Below are 21,237 nucleotides of genomic sequence, written 5' to 3'. Positions count from 1 at the left end.
CAAATATTTTTCACTGTTATATGTTAACTTTATTATGTATTACTCGTTATCAAGAATATGACGTGTTGAGTCTTTAGACTCACTAGGTGTGTATGATGCAGGTTATCATGATAATGCTAATGGAGGTCTTGATGGTTGATCCGACTGGACTGAAGGTGCACATGACCCGAGGACCGACGCTAGTTTCCGCATATATGTTATGATTTATGTTAAAAGATTTTATGACTTTTATCATGAGTATGAGTGGTTTTTGAGAGGTTATAGTATGGCCTATACTTTTCAAATGTTATTTTTAGATTTAGAAAAAATGTTAGTTGGTTGTTTATTTTAAAATGATGTCAAAAGTATTTTATGAAATTTTATGGTTCGGCCGAATGCTATGTGAGGTTTAAAAAAAAATTTCTAGTACTTTTAAAGCAATAAAAAGAACATGACGTTTCAGTTGGTATCAGAGCAAAGGTCCTGTAAAGGGTTGTGCCACCATCAGCGCCAGAAAGATCAGTCGTCAAGCCTCAAAGTTGTAAGTTTTTACATGATTTATATGATTTATATGTTGTCACCTACATGACTACATGAATTATATGTTCACGTCACATGTTTAATAGCTTCATGATAATATATGATTTATATGCTTTGTAATTTTTTTATACCTGATACGATATGAAATAAGAAATTATTTTATTTTAACGCATGTTGGCTTCGTGGTGGAATTGGAATATGTTGATTTTTGGGTTTTAGTATTGACGTTTTACTTTTTGGGCTATAAGTTAGTCGTGAATATTATGAATGCTTTTGGGACATGTAGATCTTCTAAGAAAATATTTATGATTCGTGGTTACTAGTTGAATTAATTTTTGGGAATTACTCATAAGAAATAATGATTCGAGGATTACAAAGACTTTAGGAATAAGAAAATGTATAAATTGGGATTTTAAGTTTTGATGAAAGATAAGATGGGTTATAGGAATTTATTTTAGGGTAAATAAGTTTAAATTTATCGAAATTATATTATGGGAAAACTGTAGAAGAAAATTAAGAATGCCAAGAACTTATGGATTAATCGTAAGATTTTCGAAATTTAGGACCAATTAGGATAATTTTTGGGGAAATTAAGAATTGATTTTGCAATTTTTAAGGAATTTCGGGACTAGTTTAGCAATAAGCGATAATTAAATGGTTTAAATGATAAGAATTTTCGATGATTTAGACTTGTAAGAATATTTTGAACCTTGGGATATCTTGGATATAGTATTATAAGGAATTTGAATCAAGGGTTTTTAAGGATGAATCGGTATTAGGCTTGAAAATTTAAGCCTTAGTGGATGTGTTTGGGATTTTAAGATTGAAATTTGTTAAGTTGATGAATATTTTGGGTATAAAATAAGGAAAATAATATACGATAAGGATGGTCATCCGTCTTTTGATATTGAGAATTGTAAGAAAAATTGAAATTTGAGGTTATAATAGTAATAGCACTGAGTTATTATGGGTTTTCTTAAGTTGCAAATCGCAAATAAGGATTTAGAAAGAAAATTTAATTGGGATCAAGGAGACGTAAGGACCTTCTAGATTTTAAGCTTTATCGGAGTAGCTCACCGAAAGTGTGTATTTTTGAGATGCTAGAACTAAGTCTAAACTTTGGGTTATAAAGGATAAGCGAATTTCGAGGACGAAATTCAATTTAAGGGGGGAAGATTGTAATGCCCCAAAAATTTGAAGGTCCACACGAACCACATGCCTACTGAGTTATTAAATTCTGTGTGTATTTTAATTAAATGTTTTAATTGCGTAAATTAATTATGTAGTTCATATTTGCATTTTAAAATATATTTTTTTCCACATGGTTGCATTAAAATGTATTTTAAAAGGTTATTCGAGTTGCGAACGAGGAACGGAGACCGAGGGCTGAAAAATAGAAAATGTTTTTAATAAATAATTGTTTTTAATTATCTAAAGTATGGGTGATGCTTTTTCTTTTTTTTTTTTTTGAAAATAAGGGGTTTTGAGGTGAATTTATACGCCGGGACGTAAATTTTATCGGTGTTAGATTTTCAACAAAAATACGAACGTTTTAGCAATCCGGCTAATAAATTCACAAACTTATTTAAGCAAAATTATTTTTAAATCTTTTAAATATTTTAATTAAGCATTAATGGGCCTAATTAATCTCTTAATGGGCCAAAGCTTAATTAGTGTTTAATTAACTATATATTATGTAATTAACCTACCCCAAACCCTTTAACTACACACCCCACTTTCCCCCAACCAATAAAACTCTTCTTTCTTTCAAATTTACACGGCACACACAAGCAAAAGGCATGGGAAAAGTTTTGTTGGTTCAAGGGAAAAGCATCAAAGTTTGCTAGAGTTTTCAAGCGTCGTCCCTCGTCGTCGTTCTTCAATCGTCAACGTTTTTATCGTGCGTTAAATACGCAAAGGCACGCCATATTCTCCTTTTACTCATCATCACACCATATTATGTATTTAACTATGAATTGCATGAAGATCTAAGTGATACTTTTAAATTATTTTCGTTTTTGTTCAAACATGAGTTTTTAGAGCATGGGTTTTGATCCAACAATCATGTTTTGTATGTGGTAAAGGGGCTGCCATGTTAGGAGTATAATCAAGGATGTTTACACGAAGCTTTAGGTTCATAAAACAAAACCTAAACGTTGCACAAACATGAATTTAACAAGCAGGAACCGAAACTTGTGGTTGTGAGTGTTGAGTGCTCGGTTTTAGAAGTTGCAGGACTAGGCTTTGGTTCGGTTCGGACCAGGGCATGGCTAGGGTCTGTTATGGGTCAGGGGTAGAGTCCTAGCCACGCTAGGACTCGAAAACCAGGGGCTGGGAGGAGTCCTTGCCAAGAAGGACTCCACCCGAGAGGGATCAAGGTAGCAGCGCTTGTGTGCAGCAACGTGCAGATGATTAAGGGGCTCGGTCTGGGGCTTTGGCTGGGCTAAGTTAGGTCAGTTAGGGTCTAGAGAAGGTGGTCCACGGTTGGGATAAGGGCTGGAGTGGTGGGTTGGCTGCTGGCTCGAGAGAACACAAGAGAACGTGAGGGAAGCAGGTACTGCGCGAGAATTGCTGTCATGGGCAGTGATTCGGACGTGAGTTCAAGGGCTTGGGATGGCCTGGGCTGGGTCTGGGCAGTGGTACAGGGAGGGTTAGGCTCATGATGGGTCGGTGGTTAGGTGGCTGGAAGAGTCCTAGGCAACTAGGAAACCCACTTCAACTAGAACACCTCACACACACATGTACAGATTTTTGGGTCAAGTTTCAGGAAGGTTTTGAGCGGGCTAGGGCTTGTCTTACGGGCTGGGCTTGCATAGTAGGGTCCTTAGATGGGTTGGCTAGGTTTTGGTTCAAGGTGGCTCGGGCGTGGCTCGAGTAAATTAGGAGATGGCTCGGTGTGTTCGTCGAAGGGTAAAAAACGAGATTTAAGAACTAAAAATTAAATCCATGGGTCCACGGGTGTATCTCATGACTTGGAAGGGTAGAATAAATCTTAAAAATGCTATGTTTAAAATTTGGGATCAAAATAACGAGTTTTGGATTTATTCGGAATTTAATTGCCGCACGAAACGTCAATTAACGAGTTAATTGAAAAGCCTAGTTTTAAGCTTTATAAAATTATGAAAAATTTGGGTTAAGCTTAAATAATTATTATAAGCCTAATTTTTTAATTTGGGAATTTTATATTAAGGGTTGGTTTAATTCGAGATTAAAATGCATTAATACGTCACATTTAAAGATTTATTTAAAAGTCCTCGTTTTAAGCTAAATAAAAATATGAGAAAATTCATGTAGGATTAAATAAGTATTTGGAACGTGTTAGAGTTAATGAAATTAAGAAAATGTCAAAAACGTGAAATTTTACGTCCAGGGGTAAAACGGTCATTTTACACCTAGAAATTAGTAAACGTCATGGCAGTTCCCTATTTGCTGTTTTATATGCTAATATGATTATTTTTTTATGTTTATGAATGTTTACATGTTAAAATGATTATTTATATGTTTATGGAATTTTATAAGTTTATGGATTTTTATGTCAAAACGTTTATTTTAAATGTTTACGATTTAATATGTTAAAATGTTCATTTTAAATGTCTATGAATTTTTATGATGAAACGATAACGTTAAAAGATATGTTGAATGCTTGATTTCAAAATAAAAATGATATTATATGCATATTTTTATAAGTGATGGAAATACGACATGTTGAAGGATGTGAAGGGATTGTGGCTACTGAATATGTTGGAAATATCGTGAGGATTATGGTCCCAGTGGGAGCCCGACGATCGTGTTTTCTTGGATACGGATACGAATACGAATACGTGATACGAATACGAATATGTTAATACGTTGGCCAAGGCCTAGTTGACGGGTGAGAGTGTCGTTGGTGTCCCCGCCGCCCAGTACTGTGGTTACATGTAGATGGATCCATCGCCCAATACGTTTAAGAATAAGAGTCACAATCACGATCTGAATTCAACAAACACGAATATGAACATGAACATGAATATGATGATATGAATATGTTGATATGAATATGGATACGAATATGAATATGTTTATGTTTATATGAAAATGTTTATGCATAAGATTATGAAAATGTTTTTATTTGAAGGTTTTATGCATCATGAAAATGTTTACGAAAATATTTATGTTTATGCATATTCATGAAAACGATATTTTAAGTACAAATATTTTTCACTGTTATATGTTAACTGTATTACGTATTACTCGTTATCAAGAATATGACGTGTTGAGTCTTTAGACTCATTAGGTGTATATGATGCAGGTTATCATGATAATGATAATGGAGGTCTTGATGGTTGATCCGACTGGACTGAAGGTGCACATGACCCAAGGACCGACACTAGTTTCCGCATATATGTTATGATTTATGTTAAAAGATTTTATGACTTTTATCATGAGTATGAGTAGTTTTTGAGAGGTTATAATATGGGCTATACTTTTCAAATGTTATTTTTAGATTTACAAAAAATGTTAGTTGGTTGTTTATTTTCAAATGATGTCAAAAGTATTTTATGAAATTTTATCGTTCGGCCGAATGCTATGTGAGGTTTAAAAAAAAAATTTATATTACTTTTAAAGCAATAAAAAGAACATGACGTTTCAAGGTGGCTCGACCAGGTCTGGTGGTTGGTTCCTAGGGGTCATGGTTAGGTCCGAGTAAGGGTTCCAGGAGGGCTAGGGCTCGAGCCTTGGGCTCGGGAAGAGTCCACGTGAAGTGGGACTCTCTCCCAAAGCTTGCGCAGAATCTGTCGGGGAAGGAGAGTGGCTTGCGGCTGGCCTGGGCATGAGCCAGGCTGGTCCATCAGGATCAAGCGGGGGGGGGGGGGGGGGGGGGGGGGGTTTCCAAGGGTTGGGTCATGGGCTGGAGTGGTTGGGCACGCTGTGGCTCGAACTGAAAAGGGGGAGACCGTGAGGAGAAGCATTAGCGCGCAGGTTGGAGTTTCTGAATTCAGGTGGCTCGCTACAGGGTTCAGGGGCTTGGACTGGTTTGTGTAGGGTCTGGGCGTGGTCTAGGGATGTCTAGGGTCAGGTGGGGCTCGGTGGTTAAGGGCTGGTAGAGTCCTAGGCGGTTAGGAGTCCCAATACATCAAGAACACATCACAAGCACACACACATGCAATTGGGTCCAAGGGGCAGGGGCTTTAACACGGGCCATGTGATGGTTATTTGGTCTGGACTTGGTTAGTAGGGTTCCCAGGTGGTTGGCTAGGGTTTGGCTCGAGGTGGCTCGGGTGTGGCTCGAGTAAATCGGGAGATGGCTCGGATGGTTTGTTAATGTGTCAAAAACGAGATTTTAAATACTAAAATTGAATCCATGGGTCCACGGGGTGGCTTCATGACTTGGAAAGGTATAATAAATAATAAAATGCTATGTTTAAAATTTGGGATCAAAATAATGAGTTCCGGATTTATCCGGGATTTAATCGTCGCACGAAACATTAATTAAAGAATTAATTGAAACGCCTAGTTTTACGCTTAATAAAATTATGAAAAATTATATTTAAGCTCAAATAATTATTAAATATCTAATTTTTTAATTTGGTAATTTTATATTAATCTTTGGTTTAAAACGAGATTAAAACGCATTAATACGTTATATTTAAAGATTAATTTAAAAGTCATCGATTTATGCTAACTAAAAATATGAGAAAATTCATGTAAGCTTAAATGATTATTTGGGACATGTTAGAGTCAATTGAATTAGAAAAAGTCAAAAACGTGAAATTTTATGTCTATGGGTGAAACGGTAATTTTACACCCGAAAATTAGTAAATGTCATGGCAGTGTCCTGAATCCTGTTTTATATGATAATATGATTATTTCAATGATTATGGATGTTTATGAATTTTTATATGTTAATATGTCAATTTTAAATGTTTATGAATTTTTAGGATGTTAATATGTTTATTTTTAATATGTTAAAATGTTATTCTAATATTTATGATTTAATATGTCAAAATGTTTATTTCAAATGTTTATGATTTAATTGTTTATTAATAATTATGGTTTTTTTTTAATTTTATATGTTAAAATATTTATTTTAAATGTTTTCGGACTTTAATCTGTTAAAATGTTTATTTTAAAATGTTTATGGATGTTTATGATTTCAATATGTTAAATTATGATTTTTAAATATTTATGGAATTTATGATTTAACGTGGACATTTAAAAGACATGTTGCATAACTGGTTCCAAAGAAAAACGATATTATATGCATGTTTTTATTAATGTGATGAAAATACGAAACGTTGAAAGACATGAATGGATTGTGTCTAATACGATGACATGTTGGAAATATCGTGAGAGTTATGGTCCCAATGGGTGCCCGACGATCGTGTTTCCGTTGATACGAATACGAATACGTTGATATGTCAATACGTTGGCCAAGGCCCTAGTTGACCGGTGAGAGTGTCGCTGGTGTCCCCGCCGCCCAGTACTGTGATTTTCTCTAGATGGATCCATCGCCCAATACGAGTCACAATCACGATCTGAATTCAACAAACACGAATATGAATATGAATATGGATACGCATATGAATATGTTTATGTTTAAAGTTGATGCATCATCATGAAAATATTTTTATTTAAATTTTATGCATCATGAAAATGTTTACGAAATTGTTATATTTAAAGTTTATGCATCTTCATGAAAACAATATTTTAAGTACAAATATTTTTCACTGTTGTATGTGATCTGCATATGTATTACTTGTTATCAAGATTATGGTGTGTTGAGTCTTTAGACTCACTAGGTGTGATTCACTACAAGAAAAATGATTTTCCGCAGCACGTCATCAACAGCGTGCATTAAACGCAAGCTGCGAATACTACTTTTCACGGCGTGCACCCATATGTGCTGCGTTAATAGTGTTGCACTTGATACTATTAATGGCAGTGCATTAAAAGCACGCTGCGAATAGTAACTTGATACTATTAACGGCGTGCATTAAAAGCACGCTGTGGATATTATTATGAACGGCGTGCATTAAAAGCACGCTGCGGATAGTAATATCTGCAGCTTGCATTTATGTGTGCTGTTAATAATTATATAAACGACAGCGCACAATAAAGGCACGCCGTTAATAGTATTATTAACGGCGTGCAAGTTTATGTGTGCTGCAAAAAGTAAATCATTTTTTTTTAAAAAAAAATCGTGTTCAAACATTAACGGCGCACATTAATCGTACGTCGTCAATAGTATTATTCACGGCATGCATATTATAAGCACGCTGCGGAAAATGAGTTCGAATTTTAACGTAGCAACGGCTTTAGTAAAACCGTCGCTAAAGTTAAAGTTTTTAAGGTCACATTTAGCGACGGTTTACAAGAAACTGTCGCCGATTTAAGGCCACATTTAGCGACGGTTTAATTTAAACCGTCGCCGATTTAAATCGACGACGGTTAATAATTAACCGTCGCTAATAGATTTAAATCGACGATGGTTAATAATTAACCGTCGCTAATAGACTTACATCGGCGACCGTTTAGTAACAAACCGTCGCTAAAAAATCGTAAATTCTCTATTTATTCCTGTTCTCCGTTCCATTTTTTTCACAACACTTAACATTTTTTTCTACTTACATGATTTTAGTTTCGATTTAAATACTGTTTTTGTTTCAATTTTTGGTTAATTTTTTAATTGTTAATTAAGATCATGAGTATTTTTTAATTGTTAATTAAGATCATGAGTATTATTATTATAGTTGTATTGTATTTTTATAAAAATGTATTAAATTATAAAAGTAATTTTTTTTTTTAAATTTACGCAAACTTTAGCGACGGTTTTGGAACTGTCGCGAAATTATAACACCGTCGCTAAATTTTAAGACCGTCGCTAAATTAGTGACGGTTTGTCCCCGTCGCCCGTTTGCGACGGTTTTGTCGAAACCGTCGCTAATATTTTTTTTTTATGACTATTAACGGCGTACTTGTGCACACTGCAGAAAGTTGTATTAACAGCGTACATATGCACGCTTCCAATAGTTTAACTATCAATAGCATACTCTGCACGCCGTTATTAGACTAAACCGCAGCGTAAATCGCACGCCGCCAATAGTGTCAAACTTAAGAAGGCTTTCAACTTTACAGCGTGCGCTGCGGATACCTTTCCTCGGCGCATATTGCACGCTGCGAAAACCCACTTTTCTTGTAGTTATTGATGTAGGTGATTATGATAATGAAGGTCTTGATGATTGATCTGACTGGACTGAAGGTGCACATAACCCGAGTACCGACGCTAGTTTTCCGCACTAATTATGGATTATGATTTTATGTTATGTTAAAGATATTTTATGACTTTTATTTATGTTTATGAGTGGTTTTTGAGAGGTGATAGTATGAGCTATACTTTCAAATAATATTTTTAGGTTTGGTGAACGTTTGACGATTTTATGCTTTAAACTATTTCCTTTGGATTTTTAAATATTAGTTGGTTGGGTTATTTTAAAATGACGTAAAAAATACTTTAGTTATTTTATGCAAGTGTTCGGCCGATGCTAGTAAGGGTTTAAAAAAAATTTCTTGTACGTTTTAAGAAAATGAATAGCAAACGTTTCAATAAATGTTATATATCTTATTTCAATCATATTTTGAATATGGATATTAAATGTAGAAAATTTTCCGAATTTTTCTAACAAAAATATAAGAAAATAATCTATAAATAGTAAATTATTTAAATTTATGTATTTATATAACAAATGTTGCCTTAAAATACTCCACTTTAATTATTTTAACATAGATATATTAATATATGTTACACACACGTCTTCGTATATGAATTATGAATAAAAAAGTTGGACTTAATTACAGGTGGGTCGTTTGAAATAATGAAAGCCTACCCAGAGGGTAGTTGTTGGACAGTAATTCTAAGAAAATTTCTCCCCGCAACTTAATTTGGCACCGACCCAAAATCTAACATTGATGTGGATTTTTATTACAGCACTATATTATCATAAGAAATAATGGTAACATTTATTTTCCTTTTTATGCGCCAATTAATTTAAAAACAATGGGCCATTTTCTCGATTCGTGCGCTGGAGATAAATTCAGGATCGAGCTATAATAAATTATAAATATGAATGAATGAATTAATATTTTGTCTGCTAGAGATAAGTCAAATTTAAAATATGAACCATGCATGTGTCTTCGACGGGATTCAAGTTCGAGGTAATTTATTGAAAAATAACTGTATGTTTGTATTTTGTTATTGTAAGCCTTTATTTGATCAAAATTTATATTTAACATGTTGTCTTTAGCGATTTTAATAAGTGACACAGACGTGGTGTCGTTTATGGGTGGGAAAAAATACCGAATTTTCGGTATATCGAGATTACCGTACCGAAAAAATATCGAATTTTTGGTATACCGAAGATTTCGGTAAGGTATGGTAACAATACCGAATTTTTCGGTACGATAACGGTATTCAATTTGAAAATTTCGATATATGTCGGAATACCGAAAAAATATGCAAAAATTTTAAAATACATAATATTTTAAAACAATAAATTTATAAAAAAATTTAAAATATAAGGTTTTTTTTCCGTATTAAACGGTATATACCGATACCGGACCGAAATCTCTGTATATCGTATCATTTCGATATAATATATTATAATATATTTCACACACCACATTTTTTATCGCTCGCTCTCTTAACAAAAGCAATAATTACATCCCACGCAAATATAATATAAATTTATTATATACATATAGTGAGATCAAATCTACAGTGAATTAAGGACATCTCCAACCCTATATCAAAATGGAGGGAAGCTCAGGGTTTCCTTCTCTATGTGAGCCCGTGGTTATTTTCCCTGTTTGTGGGTCAGTACAGTGTTAATTAAATAATTAAATAAATATTAATTGGCCACTTCTTTAATTTGTCGCCTCACACTCCCCAACTGCAACAACAAACAAATATTTTAATATCTTTCTCCGCATCCAACTGCTACCTCCCTTCCTTAATTATCCTTAAATTTACAACTGACTAGTGTTCAATTCTCTTTCTTTGCCCCTTCCTTTATATTTTAAATAAATATTGCAATTCACATTATTAATTTCCAAATTAATATAAAATTCAATTTTGCTATATACATAACTTATTTGATACCTCCAAATTTTATAAAATTTTCTAAATTCAAATTCAAATTCATTGATGATAAGCTAATAAAAATGAACTCGAGCCCAAAAATACCATGGAAACTACTTCACTCGAACCCGATCGGATTCCTACACGAATACAACTGTTGAATCGAAATGTGAAAATTTTAATTAGAAACTAATTAATAATATTACATAACTCGTGATAAAAAAAAAACACAAATTGATTTAATTCATCATATCATATATATATATATAAACATAAATACAGAAGAACAAAAGGGGGTATTTTAAAAGTTACACATAAAGGGTAAAGGAAAAGTTGCCGTAGTCTCAACTATAAATACCACCGCACGCGTTACCCTCCCGCTTAACTCACAATCTTCCTCCCACAGAAGAGTCGACTTCAAGAATATCCAAAAATGTCTCTGATAACAGATGAAATCCGAGCAAGCGCATCGGAGCTCTACCATGGCCACGACATATGCACCGAGAAATCCCAGTTCTTGCTCACGGAAGTCGGCTTGCCCAATGGCCTCCTTCCGCTGCAGGACATCGAGGAGTGCGGCTACGTCAAAGAAACAGGCTTCGTGTGGCTCATACAGAAGAAGAAATGCGAGCACAAGTTCGAGAAGATCGGGAAACTCGTGCAGTACGCGAGAGAGGTGACGGCTTACGCTGAGCCCAACAAGATCAAGAAACTCACGGGGGTTAAAGCTAAGGAGCTGCTTCTTTGGCTCAATCTGAGTGAGATCTCTGTCGACGATCCCCCCACTGGGAAGATCACGTTCAAGACTCCGACAGGGATGTTCCGGACGTTCCCCACGTCGGCGTTTGAGATAGAGGGGGTAGAGAAGCCGCAGAAGGTTGGTGTGCTGGAGGGGAAGGTGGCGTCGAAGGAAGCGGAGGTGGCGAAGGATGGCGTGGAAGTGAACGCGGCTACTGCGGTGGAGGTGAAGGAGGCCGCGTAGGGCTGATCGGGCTGTTATGTGTGGAAAATGGACGTGGCTTTAACGCCAATTTCCACGAGTTTAATTAATCATCTATAATATTATTATATCTTGTTTTTAATTGATTGAATGATTAACAATAATATTTGTTAATTTCGAGTTTTAAGATGCCTCTCTTTTTCATTTCCATCACTCTCGAGAATTGAAAGGTAAAGGTGGATAATCTTGCTCTCATTTTTTTTTACACTCCAATGCATTGGCCTAGTATCTGAATAAGTAATTGAGAAGAAAGTATCAACAACTTATTTTTATCATGGGACGGTATATCGATCTATTATGTGATTTTGTGCCTTAGCATCGGACATTGTTAATACAAAATATTCCAACTCTACGGGGTATCGTTAGCAGACAACACGCCGGTTAATCGGGTTAATAGATTTGATCGAAACCATGATTGAACTGACGGATCTTACCTGTCGGGTTGGACGACAGATTCGACTGACGGATGTACCAATTTTTTTATATTTCAATGAATGGCTATGATCGGTTCTATTAGAATATTTTGGATGAGAACACACGTGTCCCTGGAATACACACACTGGAATAAACTTCTTCTACTGTATATAAAGAGCGACTTCTTCATTCAATGGTAACTGATGTTTTTCTATCAATTCGATCACTCTTTACTTGTAATATGGTATCAGAGCACTAGAAATTGTGCGATTTAGCTTTCTGCTCTCTAGCGTCGTCTTCTATGGAGAAGGAGAATCAAGCCAATAATCAAGCAGATCAATCTTCTACTCTGGTGTTTCGAAATCATGTTGAAGACTCCAGCAGTCCTTTCTATCTTCAAAATGGTGATCTTCCACGTCTAGTTTTGGTGTCTCAACAACTCACTGGTAACAGTTTTAATACCTGGAATCGAGCTATGATTATGGCGTTGACCGCGAAGAACAAGCTAGGTTTTGTTGATCGCACAATCGTACAACCACCACCTGATGATTTGTTGTATGGTGCGTGGCTATGCTGCAACAGTATGGTCATCTCTTGGATACTTAATTCGGTTTCACGCGACATTGCGGATAGTCTGATGTATATTTCTACAGCATCGGAGATGTGGATCGATCTCAGAAATCGATTTCTTCAGAGCAACGCTCCGCGTATTTTTCAAATCAAAAAGCTACTCGCGGATCTTCATCAAGGTTCAATGAATATTAGTGCTTATTACACTCGTCTGCGCACTCTTTGGGATGAGCTCAAGGATTTTCAACCTGTATCTCCTTGTCATTGTGGATCTATGAAACAACTTGTGAATTTCCAAAATTAGGAATGTGTACTTCAGTTTTTGATGGGACTCAATTATTCATATGCTCAGATCCGTGCACAGATTCTTATGATGGATCCCCTGCCTGTAATTTCCAAAGTGTTCTCCCTGGCTATACAAGAAGAACATCAACGCTCTATACATCAGAACTTGTCTCAAATCACAGTAGTTCACTCTTCAAATGCAACTGCGGCAAAGAGTTCAAGTTCTTTTAATCTGAAGGAAGGTAAATTTGACAAACAAAGTAGGAATGATAAATTCATTTGTTCTCATTGTCATTACACAGGTCATATCGTGGATAAGAGTTACAAGCTTCATGGATTTCCTCCTGGTCATCCAAGGTTTCAGCAACAACAGTCACGTGGTCACATTAATGCTGTCAATGCTCCTAACAATGGTGTTAATGTTCCATGTGCTGATACCTCTAGCCTATCTGCACCTCAGTTGGGTGATAGCTTAACTCTGAGCCAATGCCAGAAACTTTTTACTTTCCTTATTGCACAACTTAGCCTTGGCTCTGTCTCTACTCAGGCTCAGCAGCAAGAAGAACCTTCTATGTCATGCTTCCATGGTACACCTCTTTCTTCTCCACACTTCCACACCGTGAGTTCAGAGTGGATCCTAGACACAGGAGCTACTCATCATATTTGTTGTGCATTGTCTTCATTCAAATCTTGTAAACCTTGTACTATATCTGTGAGATTACCAAATGGTGCCTCAGTCCAGGCCACGCACATTGGTATGGTTTGTTTGTCCTCTGTCCTTGTCTTGCAATTGCTAGTCCTCAATTTCACCTTAATCTTTTGTCTATCAGTTCACTTACTGCCCAGACTTCTTGCTTAGTCTTCTTTGTTTCTGATTCTTGTTCTATACAGGATCCAGCAACCAAGAAAGTGATTGGGATGGGTAGACGCATTGGAATCTATATGTCCTCACTAATTCCACAGCTATATCCACACCAACAATTTGTAAAGTTTCTTCCAATAAAACAGATCTTTGGCATTTTAGTATGGGACATCCATCTCTTACAAAACTTTCTGTTGTAGGTCACGAATTACATTTTCATCCCATAGTCAATGATGTATCAAACTGTTCTATTTGTCATATGTCCAAGCAAAAGCGATTGCCTTTTAAATCTATTGGCTCCATTTTTGAAAATCCTTTTGATTTGGTTCACATAGATGTTTGGGGACCTTTTTCTCCTCTTAGTGTGGAAGGTTTTCGATAGTTCTTGACTATTGTTGATGATCATAGCCGTTTTACTTGGGTTTACCTTTTAAAAACTAAGTCTGAAGCTATTACTGATTTTGTGATGACCCGTATTTCGTATTCATAATTTTATTTTGCGGAATTATTAAAATTTTCTCTTTAAATAAATAAACTTGCAACGTATAAAAACTTTCGTAAAACAACCCAACGGTTTAACATAAACATAGTAGCAGAAACTGAATAATGTTTTAAACAATAACTTAAAATATATAAAAGTTATAACTAGAGTTTGAACATAAAACTGAATAACTAAACGTGAGGTCCTCGGGTTCGTACTAACCGCCGATCCGAGCTAACTCACTGGTCCCCGCCCTCAGCCTCTGCATCGTCAGTACCTACATCAATCAAGTCTAGTGAGTCTAAAGACTCAGCATGCATATATCGTGAATAACAAGTAAATATATCATAAAATCTCATGCCATGTTAAGATATCATATCGTAAAGCGTAACATGAAAAATCGTGTCATGAATAATTATAAATACATGCATAACTAAAAAATCGTACGTAAAATGTTTGCTCGATAGAGCCCTGTCATAAGATAGCATATCATAATTTTCAGTTGAGATAATGTTCTACGCAAGTGGCCCATAACATAACATAACATAACATGCTCGTCTGATCAGACTAAACCATAGTATACCGGGCGGTAGAGATCATCACAGCCCTTGGACTGGATACTCATACCCGTACATAAACATAAACAGGTTGTAGGTCACCGGGTGAAGTAAAAACCCATAAGCTGCAATCCCATAAGCGTGAAGTGGCCACAAGACATATCGCATATATCTCAAAAATAAACTTTTATATTTTTATGCACGTAATATAATTAAATTCCTGTGTTATTTTATCAATTGGGTTGGATCGTTCACAGGCTCGCTGCAACCTAATTATAACATGAGAACCATGAAAATAAACTTAACTTGACCAACATATCATAACCGAACCGAAAACGAGACAGTTACGTCCAACAACTTAGTATCTAACCATGACTCCGTACCAACCCGAACAAACACCAAACCATCGTTTAGTATGGATTAAAATACGCCTAAAATACTGGAAAATAAATACAAAGGGCTGTAATACACGAAAATTTGTGCATGAAGGACAAAATCATGAAACACTCTTTCGAGAGTCACTTTGGCACATCGCACCGTAAATTCTCGTATGACCTCTAAACTTAACCAATTCACGAACGGCTAAAAACATGACCTTCCTAACTTAATGAGGTACTGTCCAGTCCAAGGCCATAGGCTAAAAGCCAACCAAGAACTCGAAACACACCTCTGAACCGAAGCTCAAAGCTGCTGTCCAAAAATTCCAGCAGCAGCAACTGTGCTTGCATCGATTCGTTTACGAGGCTATTGGCCATTGGGGCTTGAACCACCGACTAGAGCCTCTTCCCAACATCCTAAGGTATGGTTTGAACCATGGCTAAGGGCCATAGGACAACCACAATCCAAGCCAACACCTACGACGATTCCAAGCTTCACCCGAGAACACACATGGCACGTGTGGGGGTGTTGCTTGTTTTTGCTGTCATGGATCATTCCAGTGGCCATGAGATCGACCATGGCATGATCTAGACATCATGAGGCATTGTGTGAACCATGGCTAAGGGCTAAAAAGCCAACCAAGATCCACACCAACCTCAAAGAACCGAACCAACTCACACGAAAGGAAATAGAAACCTAAGGGGCTGCTTGTCTTGTTTCTGTCCGAACCACATGGGACATGGCTCAAACCACTTAGGGCAGACTTGACCACATCCTATGCTTGCTAGGGGAGGGTCCTAGCCATGGCTACTGGCCCTAGGCCAGCCATGGCTCGAACACCATCCTACGCAAACCAATGACAGCAAATGACATATGAATATGACACTTGTTTCTTGCGTACCGAGTTGGGCACCTAACTTACAGTTTTGGGTCTTGAACCCTTGATCAAACTTGACCCTAACACACCCTAGGACATGACCATAAGCAGCCTTGGGAGCCTAGGAATCGAGCCACCCTGTACATCAACAAAAAAATAACCGAACCGTGAGGGCATAGGTGGAAGCCGAAAATCTGCACTATGTTATTTCGAAAATGCTAACGTGATTTCTGTTTTTGCTTCAAGTTTCATGCACATATGATGTTTTAAAATAATAATATGACTTGATTGAAGAGAAAAGAATGATAGAAACATGTCTTAAGTTGTTTTTACAATAAACAACACGATACGTCGTACCGGGAGACACGGGAACGGAAATGAAGAAACTTTGTTATTGTTGTTGTCTTGGCCAAGAATTGGAGCTACTAAATCTCTATAATTTCGTGCTAGGTGGAGTGAAGAAGGTGGTGAAGGCTTGTGGTCAAATAAGGTGGTGCATGGAGGAGTAAATGATGTCAAGTTGGGGGGAAACATGCATGATGAATGGGTGGCCTTTGTTTTGATGTTGGTGGAGTTAAATGGTGTCAAGTTGGGATTGTGTGGAGTGGAATTGACCGAGAGTTGTCTTTTTAATTGGTGTAGGATTTGTTAAGTTTTGCTAAGTAGAATCCTAGGTTAGATAAGCTTGATTAAAAGGTTAATTAAGCATAATCTTGATGAATTAAGAAGCCTACAATTAAATTAGTGATTAATTAATTAAAGTAGTATTAAATCCATTTGATTTCAATAAAATAAATTATTTCTTAGCTCGGAATAAATTTAGGAATATTTTTGGATCATAAAATTCATCTTCGATTTCCTATCTCCGGTCCGGTCTCGCGTATATATCTAAAAAACTAAAATTTGAAATACGCGATTTAAAAATCCTTAAAAATTACGTAAATGATTTAAGTGCAATTAAATCAACAATTTCATAAAATAATAACTTTTAAAAATAAATAATATAAATTATGACATATCTACGCATATTGGTTTTTTTTTTTCGGGTACTACAACACTCCCCCCCTTAAATAAAATTTCGTCCTCGAAATTAGAACTTCACCGAATAAATCTGGAAAGCGACTCCGCATCTCTGACTCTGACTCCCAAGTAGCTTCCTCATCGGAATGATTAAGCCACTTTACCTTCACTGATTTGATCACCTTGTTTCGAAGCTTCTTCTCCTTAAGGTCTAAGATCTGCACTGGTCTCTCTTCATAAGACAAGTTCGGAGAAAACTGCAACGGCTCAAAGTTCAACACATGAGAAGGGTTCGCTAAATACTTCCTCGACATCGACACATAAAACACATTGTGTACTCCGGCCAGATTCGGCGGAAAGAGCAACACGATATGCTAATGTCCCAACTCTGTCGAGGATCTAAAATGATCCGATGAACCTCGGACTAAGCTTCCCCTTCTTTCCGAATCTCATGACACCCTTCATTGGTGCTATCTTCATAAAAACATGGTCGCCAACGGCAAACTCTAGATCTCTCCTCCTCCGGTTGGCATAACTCTTCTGTCGACTCTGAGCAGTCCTCATCCTGTCACATATTACGACTACTAGATCGTCAGTCTGCTGGACGATCTCTGGACCTAACTCTGATCTATCGCCTACTTCATCTCAATGAATAGGCGATCTACACTTCCTTCCGTACAGTGCTTCATATGGAGCCATACCTATACACGACTGGAAGCTGTTGTTATAGGTAAACTCCACTAATGGCAACTTCGATTCCCAGCTCCATGAGAAATCGGTGACACAAGCACGGAGAAGATCCTCCAAGATCTGAATAACTCTCTCTGATTGATCATCTGTCTGAGGGTGAAAAGCTGTGCTAAACAACAACTTCGTACCCATCACTGAATGCAGACTCTTCCAAAATGAGGAAGTGATTCAGAAACAATAGACTGTGATACTGTGTAATCGGACTATCTCGGATATATAACTCGGCATACTGAATCATGGAGAAAGTTGTCTTAATAGGCAAGAAATACGCTGACTTGGTAAGACGATCAACAATCACCCATATAGCATTCGAACCTCTAGCCGACTTCGGTAAACAAACCACGAAATCCATGTTAATGTTCTCCCACTTCCACTCGGGGATGGGAAGTGGCTTGAGTAAGCCGGCTGGTCTCTGATGTTCAGCTTTCACAAGCTGACAAGTCAAACACTCGGATACAAATCTCCGGATCTCTCTCTTTGTACCAGGCCACCAATATAACATCTGCAGATCCTTGTACATCTTCGTACTCCCAGGATGAATAGAGTACGGGGACATATGGGCCTCAATTAATATGTCTGTTCGAATAGAATCGCTGCTAGGAACCCATATCCTATCTCGATAACAAACAATGCCATCACTCACTGTGTACAAAATACTGCCCTTCGCCTCATCTCTCTGCCTCCACTTCGCAACCTGCTCATCAGATGACTGACCGCTGCGAATACGATCTAATAAAAAAGACTTAATCGTCAAGGTAGATAGACGGGGAACTCTACCTCGAGTATAAATCTCTAGATCAAACCTCTGAATCTCACTCTGAAGAGGTCTCTGAACTGACAAATGAGCCATCACTGCGACTTTCCGGCTCAAAGCATCCGCTACTACATTAGCTTTACCAGGATGATAGCTAATGTCACAGTCATAATCCTTGACTAACTCCAACTAACGCCTCTGACGCATATTCAACTCTTTCTGCGTAAAGAAGTACTTGAGGCTCTTGTGGTCGGTAAAGATCTGACACTTCTCTCCGTATAGATAATGTCTCCAAATCTTCAAGGCAAATACTACAGCAGCTAACTCAAGATCATGAGTAGGGTAATTCTTCTCGTGGATCTTCAACTGACGAGTAGCATACGCTATTACTTTCCCATGCTGCATCAACACTGCGCCTAGACCGAGCTTCGAAACATCGGTATACAATACAAAATCTCCGGGCCCAGAAGGCATGGACAAGATCGACTCTGAAATAAGAGCTTGCTTCAAAGAATCGAAGCTCTTCTGGCACTCATTGCTCCACACGTACTTAGCATTCTTTTTAGTCAATGACGTGAGTGGAACTGCGATAGAGGAGAAACCCTGAATAAACTTCCGATAGTATCCTGCTAGACCAAGAAAACTACGGATCTCTGATGCACTCTGCGGCACGTCCCAATCTCTGACTGTCGCAACCTTAGCTGGGTCTACCTCAATGCCACTGCCAAATATGATGTGGCTTAGGAACGCCACTTTCTCTAACCAGAACTCACACTTGCTGAACTTAGCGAACAGCTTGTGCCTCTGCAACGTCTGCAATACTGCGGTCAGATGCCTGTCGTGATCCTCTTGACTCTTTGAGTAGACAAGAATGTCGTCTATGAATACAATGACGAACTGATCAAGATACGGCTGAAATACACGATTCATGAGATCCATGAAGATCGCCGGCACATTAGTCAGACCCAACGGCATCACAAGGAACTCGAAGTGCCCATAACGAGTCCTAAAAGCAGTCTTAAAAGTATCGACGTAACTGGTGATATCCGGAACGCAGATCTATCTTGGAAAATACTGAGGCTCCCTGCAACTGATCAAACAAATCCTCGATCCTCGGAAGTGGGTATTTATTCTTCACTGTAACCCTGTTCTACTCCCGGTAGTCAATGCAAAGCCTCATAGATCCGTCTTTCTTCTTCACGAATAAGACAGGCGCGCCCCATGGAGAGAAACTCGGGCGAATAAACTCTTTGTCAAGAAGCTCCTGAATATGTTTCTTGAGCTCAACCATCTCTGACGGTGCTAATCTGTATGGCGCCTTAGAGATAGGCGCGGTACCTGGCATAAGATTGATCGAAAACTCAACCTCTCGTACCGGTGGTCTACCAGAGAAGTCATCGGGAAAAACGTCTGAAAAGTCCCTGACAACTAGGACATCTGCAACTGACTGGCTGGGGACCTTGGGAACAGATATAATGGTCGCAATGAATGCTTGACAACCCCTATTCATGAGCTTCCTAGCCTGAATACAAGATATCATGATAGGCAAATTAAAGTACCTGTCAGGCTCAAATAGGAACTGCTCCCTTCCAAGCGGTCGGACTAGAACAGATCTCCGCTGAAAATCAATAGGTACTCTGTTCTTGTGCAGCCAATTCATCCCAAGGATAATATCGAACTCTGGCATTGGCAGCACGATCAAATCCGCATAGACAAGATTTCCATGAAGCTCGAGGTCTATGTCTCGTACTACACTAGTCGCTGCCATCTCCTCGCCAGATAGAATAACCACAGAATACGCCACATCCAATCCAATCGTCTTGACCTTGATGGAATTCGCAAAGGTCTCAGATATGAATGAATGAGTGGCCCCTGAATCAATCAAGGCGTTCGTACAAGCTCCGCCTATAAATATTCTTGCTGAAAGGTTGGAACATCTATCTAAATCCAATAATTTACCAGAATTAATCCTATAGACGTGCAAAGGTCAAAGTTCTTCTAACTTAGATTCTCAAAACGACCCGAATAGAACATGCAATCTTATCACAATTTCTAAGTTCAAATCTTATAACCCAATAATTCAAAGCAATTAATCCCAAAATGCTGAATTAAATATGCTAAAATTTTCCCAAATATAAAATTAAAGATTTAAGATACATTTCAAGAGCATAGTCCCTGGGTTCGCCTCCGCTGCATGGAGTGCAAACACTCTGCCTTGAGTAGGCAATGTCCCTTGAGGACAATCCTTCAGCAAATGGCCAATACCGCCACACTAGAAACACTTCCCAGAGCTATACATGCAAACTCCGGTATGGCGGCGTGTACACCTGGCACAGACCGGGTACTCCTGCATCCTCGAGACCACACGTCCCTGCTGCTGCTGCTGCCCTCTGCTCCTCGATGGGCCATCGAAAGGCCTCTTATGCTGCTGCTGCTGCTGCTGAGGAGGGCGGTAGGGCGCCTGAAATGGCCGCTTACCCTGGCGGTCATTCTCGATATCTCTCTGATCCTGCTCTGCAGTAAGAGCTCTAGAGACGGCGACCTCATATGTCGTAGGGACAGCAACCCTAACATCACGGCGCAAGATCGACCGCAATCCATCCATGAAGTGCCTAAGCTTGGCACCCTCGTCGTTCGCAATCAGGGGTACAAAGTG

General features: G+C 37.9%; 3 protein-coding genes across 3 annotated transcripts; all 3 read left to right on the top strand.

Moving 5' to 3' along the window:
* The first annotated feature begins 11,002 nt into the window (after positions 1–11,002).
* Positions 11,003–11,760, top strand: LOC142553849 (uncharacterized). The gene has a single exon (XM_075664362.1). It carries the CDS (start codon positions 11,067–11,069, stop codon positions 11,613–11,615), a length of 549 nt encoding a protein of 182 aa, XP_075520477.1. The 5' UTR covers positions 11,003–11,066; the 3' UTR covers positions 11,616–11,760.
* A 144-nt stretch (positions 11,761–11,904) lies between these two features.
* On the top strand, positions 11,905–14,220 carry LOC142553847 (uncharacterized). The gene is made up of 2 exons (XM_075664361.1): positions 11,905–13,489; positions 13,794–14,220. The coding sequence occupies exons 1-2, from the start codon at positions 12,943–12,945 to the stop codon at positions 13,826–13,828; spliced, it is 582 nt and encodes a 193-aa protein (XP_075520476.1). The 5' UTR covers positions 11,905–12,942; the 3' UTR covers positions 13,829–14,220.
* On the top strand, positions 12,349–12,921 carry LOC142554622 (uncharacterized). Its single transcript, XM_075665285.1, has one exon. It carries the CDS (start codon positions 12,349–12,351, stop codon positions 12,919–12,921), a length of 573 nt encoding a protein of 190 aa, XP_075521400.1.
* Positions 14,221–21,237: the final 7,017 nt, after the last annotated feature.

Source organism: Primulina tabacum, chromosome 8, assembly GCF_025594145.1.
Source record: "Primulina tabacum isolate GXHZ01 chromosome 8, ASM2559414v2, whole genome shotgun sequence".
NCBI lineage: Eukaryota > Viridiplantae > Streptophyta > Magnoliopsida > Lamiales > Gesneriaceae > Primulina > Primulina tabacum.
The sequence above is the reverse complement of the archived record's forward strand: the minus strand, read 5'-3'. Positions and strand labels throughout refer to the sequence as shown.